This window comes from Elgaria multicarinata, chromosome 2 (genome assembly GCF_023053635.1).
Source record: "Elgaria multicarinata webbii isolate HBS135686 ecotype San Diego chromosome 2, rElgMul1.1.pri, whole genome shotgun sequence".
Taxonomy (NCBI): Eukaryota; Metazoa; Chordata; class Lepidosauria; order Squamata; family Anguidae; genus Elgaria; species Elgaria multicarinata.
Window position 1 is genome coordinate 118492815 of NC_086172.1, and position 21667 is coordinate 118514481.

Sequence of the window (21667 nt, forward strand, 5' to 3'; positions counted from 1 at the left end):
GAAACAGAAACTGAATAAAATGTTACATGAGCAGACTTCTGCTCACACAACAGGAGTTTCCCTTCCCAGCCTCCCCCTGAAGCCTCCCACAAGCCCCCCCCCAATCTGTTCTGAGTCCCCCTAGATCTCATGTGAGAAATCTGTGTTAGCAAGGAAAGGCACTTGGTCCTCTTTATACACTACCTCATACTCTGGCTGCTTTCAGCGTCCCGTCCAGCTACTGTGGGTACTTTTGCATGATTATGACTTCAAGAAGCTAGATTTTTGCTGCTCAGAGGCAACTGCTATGAAGCATATCTGTTAATGCCCACATTTGGTAAATGTCAGTATTTACAAATTTAGTGAATATCCAAAAACTCAGCAAGAGAGACAGGCAAATATTGAGAATTGTCTGAATTTAATTGTCACTTACTGGTGCATGTCCAAAAAGTATTTTTAGACATATTTACAAAATTAATCTGTAGTTTAACAAAATTTGGTCATTCACTCATATATACAATATACTGTCTGGGCATTGCATTCTTCTTCAGCCTCACTAGGTTCATGGCTATCAAGCAGCAATTTATTTCATAACTAAAATTGCCTCATTATATATTTCATATTCTCTCTCTCTCTCTCTCTCTCTCTCTCTCTCTCTCATCACATGAGCTAAATAAAAATTGTGTCCATAACCTGTGTTTCCTTTTAGTCTAGGTTTTTATTTTAATTACATGCACTGCAGAAAAGAAAAATCAAAGCTTCCTTTGATGAAATAGGGAGGGCACATCTCTTCTTAAGTGGAAGAATTTCCTGCTGTGCTCAGTAATGTTCTGTGTTGGATGGTACTGGATGACTGGACTAGTCACGTTAATCAGTTTATTTTCTGGAAAAGCAAACAAGGTGGGAAGGAAGCATTGAGCCCTGAAGACATCTGTTTGGAGATTTGCAATCCCCTTGGAAGGTTTTGGATTTTCCTCTTAAAGAAACGTAACTCAGAAATAATTACACAAACATTTAAGCTATGAAAGATAAAATCTTCTCCATTCTTTGCCTCCCTCTTCTCCATCATCCATGGTGCGAAAAAACAATTCTTTCTGAAGCTGCTCTTAGCAGTGGAAGAGATGAATGCAAAAGGAAACTGTAAGAGATAAAATGCTTGCTCTTAGGAGCTAAAAGAAGGGTTCTTTTATAGATACTGTTATTAGGTCATGTCTAATATAACAGAAAACTGTTTACACAGTACAAAAGTAGAGGGCATGGGAAGGGGTCAGACTGTGGTGACTTAACCAAAGTCCTTTCAGCTACTGCAGAGGTAGATATTAACTGCATATATACGCAATGTATGGTAAACAAGAGAAAGATATGGCTAAAGTTATACATCAGCTCCCTCATAAAGGCCTGACTGTTTCCCATCTGTTATTGGGGCTCTCCAAGCTCCTTGTAGATATAGGTGGACCTTGGAGCACTCCAGTGACAGACCTCAAAAGCTTCTTGAGGTACTTTTGATTGGAGAGGAAATGTAGAGCACAAATGTACTATGGGTGTCATGTCCAGCTCTGTTCCCCCTGGATTGGAAGAAGGTGTTTCAGGTGATCAGAATCAGATTCTGAAGTAGAGGAGTTGGCGCCAGAAACAGACCAGCCTGTACCAGCAGGGGAGAAAGTTCTCACGGGCTTTTCACCAGCTGGTGGTGAACTCTCTCCGGAGCTTATCTCATCAAGGGCAAGGAGAGAGCACGGACAGGTTAGGCAATCCTAGAGTACGCCGCAGACTAAAACGAGTGGAGTGAAAGGAAGCCGAGAGAAAGTCGGCCCGGCTCACAGCGCGTCAGAAGCTGCCTCAGAACTAGTCTCTCTGAAGTTAACGCGTCTTGGGAAAAGGCTTTCCATTCTTCTTGAAAGGACAATCGTCTCGCTTAGTTTGCATAGTTTTGCCTAGGGGAAGGTTCCAAGAGATTAGACTCTCTTCAGGTGGGAAGAGATGTTTTTTGCTTAAGTAAAGCTTTGTGGATTACTTAGCAGGCCTCGTTATTATCTCCCAAGAAGGCAGGAGGTTTTTGAGAAACACGACAATGGGATTGCTGCTGGATCCTGACCCATGGCTCTCCTCTTCTCTGCTCAGCAGTCCCCAGGGATCACATATGCACAGGGAGGAAGATGAAACTATACAAGGCAGAGGTTGCCAATCTGCTATTTGTCAGTAGGAGTAAGGACCACTGGCATGTCTTCAGGTTTTGTTCCTAAAGTACTAGTTAACTCCCTGGCTGGAAGTCAACATACAGTAACTTAAAGATGCCTTTTCCTTGTATAGGAAGGAATATTGTCTATAAACTATAGAAATGTACAGTTCAGGGGGGCGGAGCTTGGCAGCCTGAGCGATGGCGGGTTTCTTCTGAGGCTCTGAACGGCGTTTGCCGGAAAAGGCAATTATCTCTCTTCTAATGGGCATAAATCTTTGAGCAACTGACAGAAAATGATTATAAAACCAACAGGAGCTGGGAAAGTGGAGAGATTTGAACAAGGGAGGTGAGATGAGCTATGATTAATGCAATGTCTCTGTCTAAACGGCAACTCTATCAAAAGTGAAAGTAAAGTAAACGCTGACTGACGCAGTTTAAAAAGAAGGAATTTACGCTTGCTGGACATTGATTTGTGTTATAACCTTTCATCTTTATCTCACATGGGAACGATTGAAATGCTGGCTTTCTAAGGTGGAAGTGGTTGATTGGATTTATTGGCGTGGCGAGAAGGGGGGTGAAGGGGCGAAAAAAGCTGCATTTGGCATTCGGTGAGGGAGATGTGGGATGCTGAGAGACTGTGAATGATTAAATCTGATCCCCTCTAGTGAATGCTGTTGTGAACTGGATATTTCCCCCCTCCTCGTGAAGAAGGAGCTGTGAGTGCTATATAATAGAGAAGCCAGCATAAGTTGCTAAGGAAGAGAGTTGGACTCTAAGATTTATGCCCTACCCAGAAGGGACCCATGCCCAACGTTAAAAAAAAAAGATCAAAAGTTGGGAAAAGCTTAATATACAAAAAAAGAAACCTTCAAATCATAATTTGGCTTACCTCTCCTTCCTGGAAAGTACAGCCCCTGGAGTTGAACAGGAAGAGGAAGATATAGACCCAGTCTCTTTGGATACAATACCAAATAAAGAAAAAAACATGGCTGAAGGGGGAAAAGAAAGTGGTAGTAACCCTCCCTCTTTAATGGAAATCAAGGCTATTATAGCAGAAAATAACATTATTATTTTTAAAAAAATGGATCAGCATATGAGTGAATTCAGAAAACAAATGCGTACTATTGTGGATAAAGCGATGGAAAATTCGGATAAGATCAAAGAGATAGAGGCTAAAGCGGATCTGGACCAGAAGAAACAAGAGGCTTTCGAAAAATCAATTAATATACAATTTAAAGAATGGGAATTGCGTTTGATTGCCTTGGAAGATGAATCTCGTAGATCTTCGCTTCGAATAAAGCAGCTGAAGGAGACGCAAGGAGAAGATCTTAGAGAAATTATCGTGAACTGGTTCAAGGAGCTGATGCCTGACATACCAATAGATGGATCGGATCTGGACCGAGTCCACCGTGTGGGGGGGCAAAACTACAAAGGGACTAGAGACGTATTGGTGAAATTTGGTAACTATTACAAAAAAGAGCAAATTATGAAAGAATTGAGATCTAAGGTTCAGATACAGTGTAAAGGCAGACTAGTGCAAATTTACAATGATCTTTCTCAATGCACATTAAATTGGAGACGTAGTCTTAAACCAATAACGGAAACATTAATGAAGAATAAAATTCCTTATGCATGGGGTTACCCGGTTTTTTTAAGATTTACATATGGGAGGAGGGAACACAGAGTAACCTCATTGGATCAAGGTAAAGATTTGCTGAAGAGGCTGGGTCTGGATGGGGAAGCAGATGGGGCTGGAGTGGGTGGGGGAGGGAATGAGGCTGGGACATCTGGAGAGTAAGAGAATGGTTAATTATGTTTGGAGATAATTGCAAATAAAAATGTTAATATAGAAACCTGCCGGCCAGGCACAGCACTGCCTCCCCCCTCCCCCTTTAAAGTAGATGGCTGGAGTACTAGACTCACGGGGATATGGGGGGGGATTAGAGTGGGGGGGTGGGGAGGGGGGGAAGGTAAGGGAGGAGGGATTGGGGTAGGAGGGTGGGGGTTTTATGTATGGAGTTTGTGTTTTTATGTAAGCAAGTTTGAATTGCTGAGCACAAGGGATCGGAAGAGATTTCAAAAGGGTGATTATGGATAAAAAGATAAAGGTATCAACACTCAATGTTAAAGGTTTAGGGGCAGTCGTGAAAAGGAAGAGAATAGAACAAATGCTTAATAAAGAGGGATCAGATATTATAATGATCCAAGAGACACACCAAGGCTCCGAGAATTCGAATATGATAAAATTAAAGTGGTTAGCCTATTATGAAAAGTCATTAGGGACATCAAAAAAAATGGAGTGGCCACTTTGATTTCAAAAAAAAGTGGGTTTACATTAGAAGAGGTAAAAAAGGATGATAAGGGTAGATATCTTATGTTAAAAGGTAAAATTGAGGGAAAGGTCTATACTTTGATTAATGTTTATGCCCCAAATGAGAGGCATAGAGAGTTTTTTATAAAGTTGTTTAAAGAAATAGAAGAATTTAAGGAGGGGTATGCTATATTAGCTGGGGATTTTAATATGGTTATGGATAATAAAAGGGACAGGTCAAATCCCACTAATGCTGAAAAGAGGAACAATATGACTATATTGAATAAGTTAGTAAAAGAAAATGATTATTTAGATTCGTGGCGCTTACTTAACGGGAATAGGCCTGGATTTTCATACTTTTCCCCAGTTCATCATACATACTCCAGGATAGATCATATATTTGTTTCAAAAGACTTTGCAACGAGGATTTGTAAAATGGAAATGGGGGTAATAAAAGTAACTGATCATGCCTTGTTAAGTTTAGAATTTACAGTTAAGAAAGATTATAAAGAGGCATATAGATGGAAGTTGAACACAAAGATATTGAAATACAATAAAATAGTAGATAAAATTCGGAAGGAACTGTCGGAGTCATGGGAAATTAATGAAAAAGGAGGAACAGCTGGGTCAGTCATTTGGGACACCATGAAGGCTGTAGCAAGAGGAATCTGTATTAGAGAAACATGTAGTTTAAAAAGACAACAACGTGCAGAACAGGAAAAGTTAGAGATAGAAATTAAAAACCTGGAGGAAAGATATTGGCGAAGTAAAGATAAATATAAATTAGTGGAAATACAAGCTAAGAAGAAACAATTAGAAAACTTAAATATAGAAGAGATTCAAAAGAATTTAATGTATATGAAAAGGGAATATTTTGAAAACAGTGATAAGAACTCGAGGTTGCTTGCCAAGCTCACACAAAAAGAAAAAGGGAGGAATGGGATAGAAACGTTGAAAGATAGCCGAGGGAATTATTGTCATGTAATGAAAGCTAAAATAAAAATTTTTCAGGAATTTTATCAGGAATTGTACAAGGGTAAAGAAATTCAACAAGAAAAGGTGGAGGAGTATATTGGAAGGTTTATAAAGAAGGAAATAAAATCAGAATATAAGGAGTTAATGGAGTCAGTAATAACTCAAAGAGAAGTTGAAGAGGTTATTGATAAGTTAAAAGTGGGTAAATCACCAGGAGCAGATGGTTTGGGTCCAGAATATTATAAGGTCTTCAAAGATTGTTTAGTTCCAAAATTAATGGAACTTTATAATAGGATATTATTAGGAGAGAAGATACCTGAATCATGGGAACATTCAGTGATAATTCTGATCCCAAAACCAGATAAAGATTTGACTAATCCCGATTCTTATAGACCTATTTCTTTAATAAATCAGGATGCTAAAATTTTTACATCTATTATGGCCAAACGACTAAATAAATTTTTGGCAGAATATATAGGAGCAGATCAATGTGGGTTTGTGGTAGGAAGACATATGCATAATTTAGTGGGTAGAGTTTTAAATGTAATAAATGTAATAAAAAAAGCAAATATTAAGGCAGGTATTATGGCATTAGATATTTTTAAAGCTTTTGATTGTGTGAGCTGGCAGGCACTAAAGAGTATTATAGATAAATTGGGATTTGGAAATAAATTTAAAAATGTAATAGAACAGCTATATTCCCAAAATACGGCGGTAGTGGTGGTAAATGACGGACTTACTGAAAAGATACGACTAGCCAGAGGAACAAGACAAGGATGTCCGCTCTCGCCGGTCCTTTTTGTAATGGTTATGGAAGTTTTGGCGAAGGCACTAAGGGAGGATAAAGAATTAGAAGGAATTGGAGAGGTAAGGGAAATAAAGCTAAACATGTTTGCGGATGATACTTTATTGACCATTAAGAATCCATTAAGAAAATTAGAAAGAATTAAATATCAGTTGAGGGAATTTGAGGAAATTACAGGGTTAAAAATAAATTGGTCTAAATCAGAGATGATGTTGTTTAACTATACTAAGAAGGAAGAAAAGGATTGGGAATTTAAGGGAATGGAATTGAAAGTTAAGAATGAGATTAAATATTTGGGAATTAAAATTACAAAAAATCTAGAGAATCTAGAAAGGGAAAATTTAACGAGGTTAAAGAAGGAGGTACTAGAGAAATTGGAGAAATATAAAAGATTAAATTTATCTTGGTTTGGGAGAATAGCTTTGATAAAAATGAAGATATTAGCTAAAATTAATTTTGTATTTAGGATGCTACCTATAAAAATATCAGAAACCGAGATAAAAAGTTGGCAAAATATTATTAATAAATATTGTAATGGAGAAAAGAGAGCAAGAGTGAATAAAAATAATTGGTACCTAAGCCAAAAAAAGGGGGGAATGGGTCTCCCAAACATAAAATTATACTACGTAGCAAATAGATTAAGACATGTTGTAGAAGCAATTATGGGAGTAGGAGATTTATATTGGATGGAAGAAAAAATCATAAGTAAGGTAGAGATGAATCTAGAGAATGTTTTTTTTAAAGATGGAGGAAGAAAGTGGGTTGGAAGTATAGATAATCCACTCCTGAGGACTCAATGGGAAATTTGGAGTAAATTTAAAGGGAAGCTGCTTCCGAGCAACTCTCCCTTAGCACCGATAATAATGTTAAAGAATTTCCCAGAGGATCTAAAGGGTAGATTATGTAAAATATTAAAAGAGAAAAATAAAATAAAATTAAAGGATTGGGTAAGAGATATTAAAACAAGAGAGGATATGGAAAATTTGTTAAAGGAGAAGAAGCTATCTTGGTTAGAATATGGTCAATTAGAACAATGGAATAAAAAGTGGATTAAAGATAATAGAATGTGCAGAAAGATGACGAGGTTTGAAGAATTAGTAGTAAGTAAGGAGAAAGGAAAAGGAGGTAGTATAGTTTCAAAAGGATTAATGAGTGAAATATATAAAATATTGTTAGAGAAGGAGTTTAGAGAGAATACAGAGAAAATGATTTGGGAATCAGATTTGAAGATACAAATAGGGCGACAGAGCTGGGAGGGACTATGGAAACAAAGAGTGTTGAGAAGTTTATCAGTAAGAATAAAGGAGAATTATTTTAAAATTTTATGGAGGTGGTACCTAACCCCGGTTAGATTGAATAAGATAAGTGATCAACATTCAGCAAATTGTTGGAGAGGATGTGGGGAAAAAGGAACGTATTTACATATGTGGTGGCAATGCAAATATGTACAAAGATTATGGAAGATGGTGTTCTCAGAAATTGAAGAAATAGTGGGAATGAAAATAGAACAAACACCAAAAATAGCATTGCTGTCACTATTTGAAGATATAAAGTGTGGAAAAGGAACTATAGAGCTGATATCGAGTTTGTTGGTTGCAGCACGATTGATGTTAGCTAGGAACTGGAAGATCCAAGGGGAATATTCTATTGAGGAATGGTATAAAGTAGTATGGGACATAGCCATTAATGATAAACTGACATGCAATATTAAGTGGAGAAAAGGCGTAACTAAAATAAATGAGTTCGAAGGAATCTGGAAACAGTTCCTAGTGTTCGTGTTTACTAAGGGAAGTGGGAAACCACCAGCAGAAGAAATGATTAGATTTTGGACTCAAGAATGATCCCGAGGTGGGGGGTGCACTTTTATGTTAAGAATGAAGATGTTGTAGTGTGATAAGGCATATGTAATAGTTTTTGATATTTGTACTCAACAATTATTCAATATGTATGCAGCAGATATTAGATGTATTTTTTTTCTTATTGTGTTTGTTTCAGTTATATTTTGGAAATGTTTATCTATGTTTATATAGTGTTGAAAATGAATAAAAATTATTATAAAAAAAAAAAAAGAAATGTACAGTTCATCTGGCTTGTTTAGAGGCAGAACCAATCATTACCAAAGTGTGAATGGGTTATATCTCATCTCTGTAGTTGCTGTTATTTACCTGGGGTGGCCAGGGCATGAGGTTTCCTATTCCTAGTTCAGCTCGTGATAGTTCATTTTTATAGCTGTACATAATCTAGGCTATTTAACTGTCCTTGACATGCAGGAGTTGCCAATGTGTTAACAGTTTTCCTGTTAATGTCCTACATGAGCTAAGCCGGAGACACTGTTTACTGAAATGTACATATTACCGTATTTCTTCGATTGTAAGATGCCATCGATTGTAAGATGCACGCTAATTTCAGTACCACCAACAGAAAAAAAGCGTTGATTCTAAGAGTAATAATCACACCCGTGATTCTAAGACACACCCTATTTTTAGAGATGTTTATATGGGAACTGAGTTTGAGCTTCTGATGAAATTAACTTACTATAAACCTGTCCATGAGAATCCCGTCTGGCTCTCAAACCACTTTTTCAGCATTTTCTTCATCTACTTGGAGGTAGCAACCAAGAGCTTTTAAAGGAGGATGGTCTTGCCCCACTTTGCAAGCATAGAATACCACTATATTCTTAATAGACATGATTCATTCTCTGTCCTGTTTGGCTCTCTGTGGCATTACAGCTTTTCATAATGTAGGCATAACTCCCTCTATTGAAAGACAATTTGAATTGTACTTAGCAGTAAAACAGTCTCCAGCAGCAGTGTGCAACTGTTTCATTTGATGTGTAACTCCAAGGGCATAATGTTCTCCAGTTGTGTTTCACTCTGTTATTTCAGCATGATTGTATCTGTGGTGCTAGGCTTTCTTCACAGTCAGAAAGTCAACCTGATAAGCACAGCCAGCTGCGTATGTTATGCTATTGCCTTTTTGTAAGACTGGCTCTGCAAGCATTATGTCCAGCCAATGCATTAGGGGGGAAAAGAAGCTTTGCTTGCTGACTGCCCTACACACACATATGCACATACTCCTCCTGGCTGATACTGGGCCTTAGGGAGGTCTTTAAATTTTAGTGCTTCTGGACACTTAAATCTGTTGGAGATCTCTGCAGAAACAATTAAACTTAGAAAATAACTTCTGTAAGGGCAGATCACTTGAGGTATTGGCAGGCATGTTTCCTTTGGGGTTGTAGAGTTTTCAGACTCAATTTGGTTCTAAGCCCTTACAAATTCTGTTTGTTGCACGTTTGTATTAGAAGCAAGCAACACATTACTATTTAAAAACAACCAACCAATTCGTATCCTGAACGACAGTTGGCAGTGGATGAAAATGTGATGATAACAAAAGAACGTGTCATCAGCTTACATGTTAATGGTTTGAATTCTTTAGTAGAAATTGGGTGCCCACATTTTGTAGTGCCCATTGCCAAGTTGCAAATTAGTTTAGGAACTTCATTCAACATGTACACCACACTTACAATTTTTGTATTATTTCGTAAGGGTTAGAATAGGAATTGCTTGTTCTACAGCCTTCTTAGTGTTGGGAAACAGCAAGCTATCCTATTATCATATACAGGCTTATTGCCTCTCCTGACCTTTATTTATTTTATTTATTTATTGTGTTTTTATACCGCCCTATAGCCAAAACTCTCTGGGCGGTTTACAAAAATTAAAACCATAAAAACCATTCAAAATATAAAACAAACAGTATAAAAGCATGATATAAAATACAAAATAAAGACAAAACAGTGTGATCCTGTACACGTCTACTTGGAAGTAAGCCCCACTGAATTCAACTTATTGCATTTGGCTCTATTGTGTACATCCAAGCAGGATAAGACAGGGACTTTTCAGTCATGGCACACCATTCTATCAAATTCTCTCCTCAAAGAGGCTTAAATGATACCATTATTGCTGTCTTCAATGCACCAGGCAAAATTCTTTTTATTTTCCCAGGCTTTTAAATTTTAAATCTTTTAAATCTTCCTGATTGTCTGTTTTTTTACTTCTGCTGGCTTGTTTTATCATGTAGTTTTATTGTAGTTTTATTTGTGTAAACTGCCCTGGATCAAATTCCAGAGAAGGGTAGCATATGCATATTTTAAACAATAACATAGTTATATGTTATTTATAAAATATATGAATATTTTAAACAATAACAATCAAAAATAAGTAATAGAAGTCTAAGCATAGCTTACGACTAAATAGTGAAGTTGGTGGTATGTGGAGGGAAGGTCTGTTGACAGTACTCATGGGGGTTTAATTCTGTGCACACATAACATCATTCTGTGGGATCCATGGAGGCTAAGCCACCTAAGAGTCAGGAGTAGAGAGATGTTTTTAGCTTTCTCTACAACAATGTCCCCAATGGTATCACTTTACTTCTGCCATAGGAGTTAATGACAACCATTCACCTATAGGAGGAAAAATAAAGGGTTGTGGTCAGGGACACTGGTTGGGAGCCTCATCTGCTTCTCTGCCTTTGAGTCCAGTATCTAGGACAGGCATAGGTAACCTGCAGGTCACAGTCTTTAGCCTAGTTTCAAAAACACTCTCCATATAAGTTCAGACTCCTGGCAAGAGTGATCTATCTGTTCCCTAGCAGCCTGCTGGGCTTGGAGGCGGACACACAGAGAAGGTGTTGAAGACAGAGACCCGATTCGGATGATCACATGGTGGTGATGGAAAGAAGCCATTATGCCTTTTCATCCCACGTGTGCTGTGCATAATTACCCACAGTGCAGTGAGGCTAATTATGTTATCTGAACCTGGCACACAACGGAAGTGGCTTAGTACCCCATAACTTCAGTAACGGTTGAATGGTGTGCGTAGAAAGCAACTGGTACTGCACGGCATGCCAGGTTCGGATGGCACAAAATCCATAGTGCAGTGTGTAATTATGTAAACAATTATGTAAACAACGGGGGTATGCGTGGCACGTGCAGTGGTGGTGGGAGAACCCATGATAGCTTCTTTTCCCCTGTGATCGCCTGAACACCCTCAGAAAAAAGGAAATGGCAGAAAGAGGAAAGCAGTTCGATTCTGCTTTTTCGGGGTTCTGTCCTTGCCCACACTTGGCTGGTGACCCGCAAGGGATTATCCCCAGGGGACTGTGGCCCTTGACAGCCTTTGCCATGCCTCATCTCAGAGAAACATTAGATTTAGTGCCTTTCTGAACTGTTTACCAGATTGTAGCCTGTTTAAAGACCCATTTTGGAGTTGGTTTCTTAGTGATGTGAATAATCCATAAATTCTGCAACAGTGACTAAGAAGCTAAGGGGAGACATGAAAGAGGTATACAAAATTATTCAGGGTGTGGAGAATGTGGATAGGGAGACATTTTTCTCCATCTCCCATAATACTAGAACCCGGGGTCATCCCATGAAGCTGATTGGTGGGAGATTCAGGACAGATAAAAATAAGTACTTCTGTGGAATGGCCACGAATTTGGATGGCTTTAAAAGGGGGGTTGGATATATTCCTTGAAGAGAAGGTTATCAATGGCTACTAGCTCTGATGGTTATGTGCTACCTCCAGTAGCAGAGGCAGTAAACCAGTTGCTGGGGAACATGGATGGGAGGACATGAGAACATGGGTTGCTCTGTGTCCTGCTTGTGGGTCTCTGGTTGACAGCTGGCTGGCCATTCTGTGAACAGAATGCTGGACTAGATGGACTGATCCAACATGGCTGTTCTTATGACAGTGGCATGTGATTGAACCTTGGAAATATAGATTATATATACATGACAATCTTATATAGATGTTAGGTATTTGCTGTCTGCTTGAATGTAATGTGAAAATATTATTTATTATTCTTTGCAGGCAAGGTGGTTCTGGGAAGCTTATTTTCAATCAATGAAGGCTATTGCTTTGGCAACTCTCAAGATCATCAATGACAGGATCTACCCATATGCTGCCACATCGTATGAAGAATGGAATGATCCCCCAGCAATTGTAAGTGGAGTTATATTTCTATTAAATAGGTAGACTATTCCTATAGGTTGGTGCAGATTCCCATCCTGAGGCCACAGACACAGCAGCAACTTCAGGAGTGTGAATCGGAGTGCGGATTCTTCTGCAGCCACACCGGCTTCTCGGCTTGTTTTTGGATCTTGCTTTGGATAGTATGCAGTTACTTAGAAAAGATTTTCTATCTAATAATAATAATAGTAGTAGTAGTAAATATTTCTTAGCTACTTCTCCCTTCTGATCGAGGCAGAGAACAACAGTAAATACAAAATACATAAAACTGAATTAAAACATAATATACATTGTTAAAAACATCCTTCTAAAACATCTTAAAATTCCACTGGATAGGCCTGCTGGAAGAGATCAGTCTTTATAGCTTTCTTGAATGCTAATAGACTGTTAAGTTGACGAGTCTCCTCTGGCAGGCCGTTCCACAGCCTGGGAGCAGCAGAAGAGAAGGTCCTCTCTCAGCCTAACTGTCAGCCAAACGTTGACTGACTTAAGTGGATTCTTCCCAGAGGACTCGAGTGTGCGGGGCGGATTGTATGAGAGAAGGCAATCCTGCAGGTAACCTGGACCCAAATCATGTAGGGCTTTAAAAGTTATAATCTTCTTCTTGCAAGAAGATTATTAGACATTGAAATATAAAGACCTTTCATCCTACAGAATTTTTTTTGCAAGGAATTACTAGGTTTGTGTTTGGCAGCAAATAGGAAGAACTGATGCTGAAGGTGATGAATTTCTAAATAACATAGTTCCTGAAATCAAAGTGAATTGTGTAGTGTTTCTATTCCACACTGGCAGAGGAGTTCTAAAGATGAAGAGATATTTTAATTCAGTTGCATTGAGAATGATATGTAAATATTCCAAATAACAAGAAATTGAGGGGCTGGCCTTCTACACTCTGATTCAGATTAAAAATGATATAGCAGGTAAGGAAACAATATCTAGTGACAGCTCTCTTTAAATGGAGGATTATTTGAAAACTGCATTGGTTTATTTCTACAACACATGCAGTGTCAAGGGAGTACTCGCATTTTGTCAGTTTATTTCAGTTGTAGGGAGTTTTCCTAAACCTGCTTTTAAGCACTGTTCTGCAAAACGACTGGCTCTGTTTCATCATGGCTGTTTTGGAGACTTGGGTATGACTATCGTAAATTGTTTACCACCACTATTTTAATAATCACTGGGAGAATTACAGTATGGAGAGCAATAATTTACTTTCTCGGTAGGCCTCTATTTTCTCTGTGAATGAGCTCCAGAGAGAGGAAAAGGAACCCCTACTGAATGAAATAACAGATTAATAATTCAAAGAATGTTTCATGTGTAATACAGTACTACTACTAGAGCTAAGAAGGCCTGCTTTTGTTAACCACCTTGATAATTGCTCTGGCCCTGTTCAGACAACACGCTAAACCATGCTGCTTAACCACAAAATGGTTAACGGAATGCATTCCATTAACCATTTTGTGGTTAAGCAGCATGGTTTAGCGTGTTGTCTGAATGGGGCCACAGAGTCCCTCGGGGGAGAGCATATTGTTAGTTAATTAATGAATAAATAATAAAAAGGAGCTGGTCTTTGACTGGGCTTTGCTTCCTGTCTCAGCCGTCATCTAGCATTACTCATTCCACCTGGCTACAGCACCTTTCTGGGTTTACAGTGTATTCTTCTACCTCGTGTCAAATATAGTGTCCCTAATATGCCAAGTTTGCCTTGGTCTTATAAAGTTGATTTTAATAGTTGTTTTTGTAAATGCTGCTGTTTGTCTTCCAGAACTAATCTTGAGAGTTCTTTCTTTCTTTCTTTCTTTCCTTCCTTCCTTCCTTCCTTCTTTCAAAATTTGAGTGTTATTCATGTTTGATGAGTTTGGATGCCATGGTGGTTAGCGGTGTGCGCTCTGCCCCAGAATTATCTGGTAACCATGAACATCTGTGGAGCATTTGATTTCCAGAGCAGAGATTGGATGCTTCCAAACCCATTGATTAATATCAGAGCGGACACATGCCCAATCGGAGCTTCTAAAGTCTCCAGAATTATCCTGGTGTGTGTGTGTGTCTAAATTGAATATCTCCATATTTGGAAGTCGCTGAGTGGAGTGAGGGGTAGTTTTGATATTGAGTTCTGTGGCTAACCAATTAGGAATAGCCACAGTGCTGTCCCTGACCGTGTTCTCCTCCAATCGCAGTGTTTGGGGGAATGGGAAACACCAACTGGCTGCTGATTCTGGCCATGTTGTGGGAGGGAGGGAGGGAGCGCGTTTCTACTCGGACTCATAGAAGTCAATCATTCACATTTCTACAGTGTGAAAGTGCTTCTGGGCTGTCTGGCATGGTGAGTGAAAAAGCTTCTTTTATTTATTTATTTATTTATTACATTTTTATACCGCCCAATTGCCGAAGCTCTACACCAGAGAGACTCTACAGCAGAGTCAGGCACAGGCAGGCTCTTTATTTCAGTGGCTGGGTGCAGGGGTGGGGGTCCATCCAATAGATCTGGACAGCACCAGCTTGTAGAAGGTTGGAGTGGGGAATTTTTAAAAAATCCTTAAAAAATCAAGGCATGAATGGATCTGATTCAAACTTGGCATGGCTAAAGCCCTCCTTAAGAGCTATCACCTTGCTGTGTTTCATCTCTTTATCTATAAAAAAATACGCAGATGTAAATATTTTTGTAAATTTCCATTTAAAAATTCTTTAAAAATCAGAGCATGAACCAATCTGATTGTCATCCTTATGAGCCATCACTGTGCCAAGTTTTATTTCTTTATCTTTAAAAATGAAGGAGCTATAAGCATTTATGTCAATGCCAGTTACCTGAATACTGAACTGCTCTTTGATGGGTAATTCAACGAGGTGGAAAGGGGGGGACGCTCTGAAATTGAGGCAGAGAATCACCTCTATGGAGCCCAGATTGAATTTCGAGGCAGTGAAGACCCAATTTGCATACCCCTAATGGAGATGTATATCCATACCATATTATTAGATCAACCTGCTGTAGCCAAGAAAAGCATTTGATATAAAATCTGAAGTAACTTGACTGTTGCACCTACCAAACATATTCTTTCGGAAAGATTTTGGGTGTTTCCAAGATGTTCCCAGGTAAAATTTAATGACATACATTATACAAGAAATAGGTAATGTCAGTGGCCTCTTTAAGAACACACACTGTATAGCCATATATACCTTGACTGAAGAAAAGATTTTTGGCACAGTTATGGCCTGAAAAAATATGATCTAAAAAGAAATATGTTGAACAATTGGGTTTCAGATTGCTTGCCACTTCAGCATATCAGCTAAACATTAAAACCAGCCCCTCAAAGTATTAAGTTTATAACAACTAAAATGCATAGATTAGATTAATTCAAACACCCTTTATTGCTTTGATTATGTACAGAATGACTGGAGAACACTGCTTCTGTTCTCCAGTAATTCTGTTTGTAACCAAAATTGTAAAAGGTGTTTGCATGAATCTATCGATATTTTACTATTTTAAGCTGCAACTGTACTTACCTAGGAATAAGCCCACTGAATTCAATGAGACTTCTAAACAGGCAGATATAGGGTTGTACTGTCAATTGATCTTTTAAAAGGTGTACGTATCAGTTCATAGATTGAAGTTACACCCCAATAATCTTAACATTATGGATAAATTGTATGTGGCGGATCAGCCATTTGGTAGGATTTTGGGGGTGGGGAATCAAGTGCTGAATTGTAGATATGCATATTAGTGAGCAAAGGTGATGCTGGAGTGAGCTTAAACTCTTCAGCTTTTGCCCTTTGACCAGTTATGGATGGGAAGCTTGATGAAATGCTTTCTCAAAGCATTCAGTGGAAATGCATCATGCATAGTAGAGCAGAACAGACAAAATCAAAGATCAGCTCTTCAGGTAATACTTAATAGAAACCATATTGATGTTACAACTGATATTTAAATGAAAAGAATCCCATTCCTTAAAAACATGGTATACGTATAATTCCAATAGCAAAGGGTGTTAGAATATTTTGATTCGTGTATTGTTCAGTGCTTCTTATTCCTCAGCATTCCATTCTTGGCTTTTTTTTTTAATGACAGTAGACTGTTCTGGTTCAAATTGAATATGGTTTTACAAAGCAATAAAATATAATGTCTGCTGAAAAGAAAATGGTGTGTGTGGAGGTCGGGGGAAGAACACTGTTCTTGTTCATGAGAATAGCAAGCCCATTTTTATGGTTTCCAATTCATAATCCAACAGTAGGAGAGTAACCTTCAGGTTCACAGTGTGCAAACCAGTTTAAAGACCAAAAGGGAAGGGTACTCCTGATGTATAACAGCACGTGGTCAAATGCAAGCATGAGAACTGTGCCCCTTCTCTACTGGACACCCATTATTATTATTATTATTATTAGTAGTAGTAGTAGTAGTAGTAGCCAAAGTTCTATTGTAAGTGGTAGTAAATTCGTTACAGTGTGGATTTATTTTCCATGTAGCTCTCTTTTGATGCCCTACTGCCTGTTGTTTTCCTTTTAAATATTTCACTCCCCACATAGGCTTACTACTTTATTTTTTTGTCATGTTCCTTAAAGAGAGATCACCAAATGAAGTCTTCTAAATCCATAGACTACTAGGGAGGTGCCCATCAAATGGCATGGAAACATGGCCATAAAGACTGGCTGTAGCTGAGTGAGTTAGCAAGTGTGTGTCCAAACCTGCCCTCTGCATTTCTAGTTGGCTTTGCCGCTTTCCCATTTTGACCCCTAATTCCTTTGGAGTCTAAAGCTTGGGCCTTCTTTCCCAGGCCCTTTCTACACCTAAGGATTATCCCAGCCAAATGGAGGGATTGTCCCTGCCTGCTCCTCAGATCCTCTGTGTGTTATTTGCATGAACAGGGATGATCCCGGGATGATCCCTGGAAAAAGGCAGGTGTAGAAATGGCCCTAGTCTCCTCAATCCCTTCTGATGCCTTTTTTCTTAGTATTTCTCCAAGCTAGTCCAAGCTTTTCATTCCTTGCTCCCTGCTTCTTCCATACTCTTCCCATAGCTCCTCTTCCTCCAAATGCCCCTTATCTCAGGTATTCTTTGCTTCTACTCATTTATGGTTATGATTTGGTAATGTGGGATGAGGAAAATATTGGTTTTCTGCCACCTGCTGTCACATATATAATTCTAGACTGCCTACCTGTTAGCCGTGGTACTGGGTTTCTCCCTCCAAACATGAAAGTTGCAGTTTCTTCTTATTTAACACATGGTTTGTTGCCCTACCCAGGGTTTATCTAGCAGTCAATTGAACGAAAAGATGGTTTATTTTCTCAATCCCAATGTGGTTTGATTCCCTCCTCCTTCATCCACTATTTCCTCATATCCCAAATACCTTTGTGGTGCTGTATTACTGGCATAAGGAGCTGAGGTTTTTTGTCTGCTGCCTCTGTAGCCTGGTGAAACAACGCACACATATTGACCAATACATGGTTCAAATAACCCAGTTTACAACCCTACAACAAAGGGCTGTCTTTCTGGGTTGTTTGTTGTTAACAACCCATGGTTTGTTAGCACATTCATTTTCACGCATCACAACAACCCAAAATTCAACAATATATATTACGGTTTACTGGCACAGAAGGGAGGCAAACATGTGCATTGGCCGCACAGACACATGCAATGTTATAATAAATGAATAGTCTTAAAATATGTCCATCTTCTCCTTTTTGGTTCTTTTGCTTGCTCTCTGCAAGTTTATACCACTTGAGATCTCAGTGGTGTTCTTAATCTTGTGTGTCACACTGTGGGCACATTATTATTATTATATATCTTTCTCGCTCGTGGTGGTTTTTCTAGATGGACATGATGGGCTTTGCCTCGTCATGCTGTCATTTACTGATTCAGGAAGTTCCTGAAAATTGAGCATGTTTTAAGTATGACTGCTTTCTGGATGTTGGTGTGGTTGTATTTTGGTAGGCCCAGTTTCTGAAGGGTGGTTGTTGTTGTTGTTATGTTTTATTGTCTTTTTAGTTTTTTTAGCTCTTCTATTGGAGAAATGCTTTTAGAAACAATTACGAAAACTGAGCTTATTTGTAAACCAATTATTGGGAAATCTGTCACAGTATAGTCTCACGCATTTTGTGCATTTGTTTTTCTCTGATACGTTATTTATTGTTGTTGTTGTTGTTGTTGTTATTATTATTATTATTATTATTATTATTATATTTTTATACTGCCCAATAGCCGAAGCTCTCTGGGTGGTTCACAAAAATTAAAAACATTAAAAGCATAAAAACAACCAACAATTTAAAAACATGAATCTTTTCCCCTCTTGGCTTAGGTCTATTCCTAAATATCTCTGGGGAAGGGAATTCCACAAGTTCCTTTGGTACCGTTCTCATTCTTTGATTGACTCTTAAAATAGAATGCTGCAGGCAGTAAAACCAGAAAAAGAAGTAGTCTGAAGCAAAGGAAATAAATTCTCCACTAGCAAATGGAAACTTTTTAAAAAATTGTTTGCTAATGGCAATCTGACACAAATGAGTTGCTTCTTGTGGAGACGTTCTTTTTTTTTAAAAAAGAAAAAATTACCAAAGTTAGGCCAGCTTCCCAGCCTCCCACTTGGGTTCTGGATTCCAATGCTTTGGCTTCTGTTGCCGTCTGCGGAAAGGAGACCGCTGTGGAAGAGCCAGGAATGCCAGACCAAACAATGTGAGATCATTGTTGCAAAGTTGACACTTGCAACTCGATATGGCTTGTGCATAAAACTGATTCACCATAAATAGCCTATCAGTCTTGGGTTAATTGCTATGGCTCCTGTAATGAATATTAGTTGGTTGACAGTGGGGAAAGGGGGTGTAGGGTAGGATTGCCTTAGCCATAGCTGAAAGTCAGCAGTTTGTCAAAGAAAGTGATGGATGATTACACCATCAGTACCATTTGCTTTGGTGGGGAGGTGAGAATGAGCATTCATTTGGGTCTCCAATAGGAGGAGGGCTGGATCCGTCTCAAACGAATGTTTGCTGTTGCATTCTCCATTGTCGGGAAGAACCTTCCTTATGTCACCATCAATTTCATGCCCTGCTTCCATAATAGGGATTTAATTAGGCTTCTGTTGAGTTAATTACCTGTATTGTTTGCCTTTCTCCAACAGAAGTCTGAAAGACACAAGTAAATCATGGAGGTTTGAATTTGCCCAATTTCCTGCCGAAAGTGAGGTCAAGAGGTCCCAGACTGTAGACACACTTTTCAGGCAGGCAGCAGGGGGTTGGCTCTTAATGGTGTTTCAGCAGTGTCTAAATGCCCTTTTGAAATGTTACTCTCAAATGAAGGGGACTCGATTGTTTGGGGTTCTCTGTTGGGCAGCAGGGCAGCAGAACATATTCATTCACCTAGTTCAGCCATTCTTTGCCAGTACCATAAACAATAACGCATCTACTTAATGCAAAAGAGGCTGCATAGATCCTCCCCAACCCCTTTCTTTTTGGAGCACATCTCAGTCATACAGTAGTCTACATACAGCGAAATGGCACAGCTGTCTAGATGTTAAATTTCATTATCCAGACCAGATATTCAGGTCTCATTATTCAGAAAGGTGTTAGACGTTTTAGGAAAGCATGTCAAATATACTATACAGATTTCTCTCATGGTTGTAAATACCGAGAAGAGAAATGTTGTCTTCACAATATTGTTCAGTTCAGAAACAAATTTATTTGGATCAGTATTAACGAGGCTGGAGCATTTGCTACATTTTCAGTAGCTACAAAGCTTTGGTGCTGGAATTATGGAAGCAGCGTCTGCAATGGATTAGACTGCTTATTTGCTACAACACCTAAGGAACCTTCTGTTGTTTCACTTTCATTTGTCATTTGTCACTGTGCTGTCCATCATTTGTCGGTGTGTTGTATTTGTGGAACATACAGTCATTGATCAGCTGAAGAACAAGAACCAAACCAAAACAGTTTGCTTTCGAATAGCACACACACACTCTCATCATTTTAAGTGGCAAATTTTCCAGCCAGTACGCTCTCCAGCTTGCCTTTATAAGTGGCAAGCTTGAAAGAGACAGTGTTGCTTGATGCTACAAGGAGTATTTTGAAAACTTCATTTCTTTCTAAAGAGAGATACTAATTTTCTTAAAAAGACACACCAGCCTTTTTACTAGCTTGCTGGTATGCTAATTGCACCCTTTTCTGGAGAAGCCTTTGGGAAGACTGTGGCTGTTGAGCTATGGGATCAGATTCTGCTGTCTGTTGGTTGGTTTGTTTGTTTGCTTGCTTGTTTTTGCTGCATGCGTCAACTTAGCCTTGATGTCATTTTCTCAATATGTTATTGACATTTGCCATTTTTATTAATATTTGATTGTTTGATGCTTTGAATTTTGCAGAAGAAAAATATGGAATCATCGGGCCATTTCACACAATTGCGCAAGCTACCTTGACTTAAATAAGCCATAGTGTTTAAGTCATAGTGGCTTAAACAAGCCACTAAGGCTTATTTAAATTGGTGATGCACCATTATTAGCCAAATTACTCATCCAGGAGTGGCTTGTTGTGTTGTCCAAAACCAGGTGGCACGGCTTTTTTGAGGAGGAAACAACCCTAAAAAAAATCCAACAATAGGCAATGGATTATTTGAGTGTTGTCTCCCCCTCAAACAAGTCATGCTGCCTGGATTTGGATAACATGATGAGCTGCTCCTGGAGTAATTAGGCTAACAGTGCCCGGCATGCATCGCCAATTTAAATAAGTCTTAGTGCCTTGTTTAAGCCAATATGGCTTGAACACTATGGCTTATTTAAGTAAATAATCAGTGCTTGGCATGTGCCAGCACACATCACCAATTTAAACAAGCCACCATGGCTTGTTTAAATTCAAACTGGGTTGTTAAGAGGGAAGGGACTTCAAAGGGACTTCAACCCCTGCTGATGGCAGAAAATCCACTACTCCATCCAGTCTCTGCTTTAAAATCTCTAACGAAGGACGATCCACCACCTTCTGTAGCAGTCTGTTCCACTGTCGAATAATTTATACTTTCAGGAAGCTGTTCCTAATATTTCAACTAAACCCTTTTTCTTGTAATTTGAACCTGTGCTACCCTCTGCAGCAACAGAAAACATAATTGTAAGACACAGAAAACACTTCATGTATGTGGCAGCCCTTCAAATATTTGAGGATAGCTATCATAGCATCTCTTCTCCAGCTAAACATACCCAATTCCTTCAGCCTTTCCCTATTTGACTTGGTCTCCCGGCTCCTCACCATCTTTGTCACCCTCCACTGGACATGTTCCAGTTTGTAAATTTCCTTGCCAAGAACTGGACACAATACTCCAAATGAAGTCTGACCAAGGCAGAATAGTGTGGCCAGCGCTCTAGTTCTGTTGAATTAACTTAGAATTGCAGTAATCCTTGTAGCTGCTGCATCACACTGTTTATTTATTTATTTAT

General features: G+C 38.9%; 1 protein-coding gene across 2 annotated transcripts in view; it reads left to right on the top strand.

Annotated features, from left to right (window-relative positions):
• Nucleotides 1-21667, top strand: part of EXT2 (exostosin glycosyltransferase 2) — a 126134-nt gene that overhangs the window by 62908 nt on the left and 41559 nt on the right. For both annotated transcript variants that reach the window (XM_063117444.1, XM_063117443.1), the window contains exon 8: nt 12117-12248. In XM_063117444.1, coding sequence (XP_062973514.1) covers nt 12117-12248 — 132 coding nt within the window. The remainder of the gene's footprint in view (nt 1-12116; nt 12249-21667) is intronic.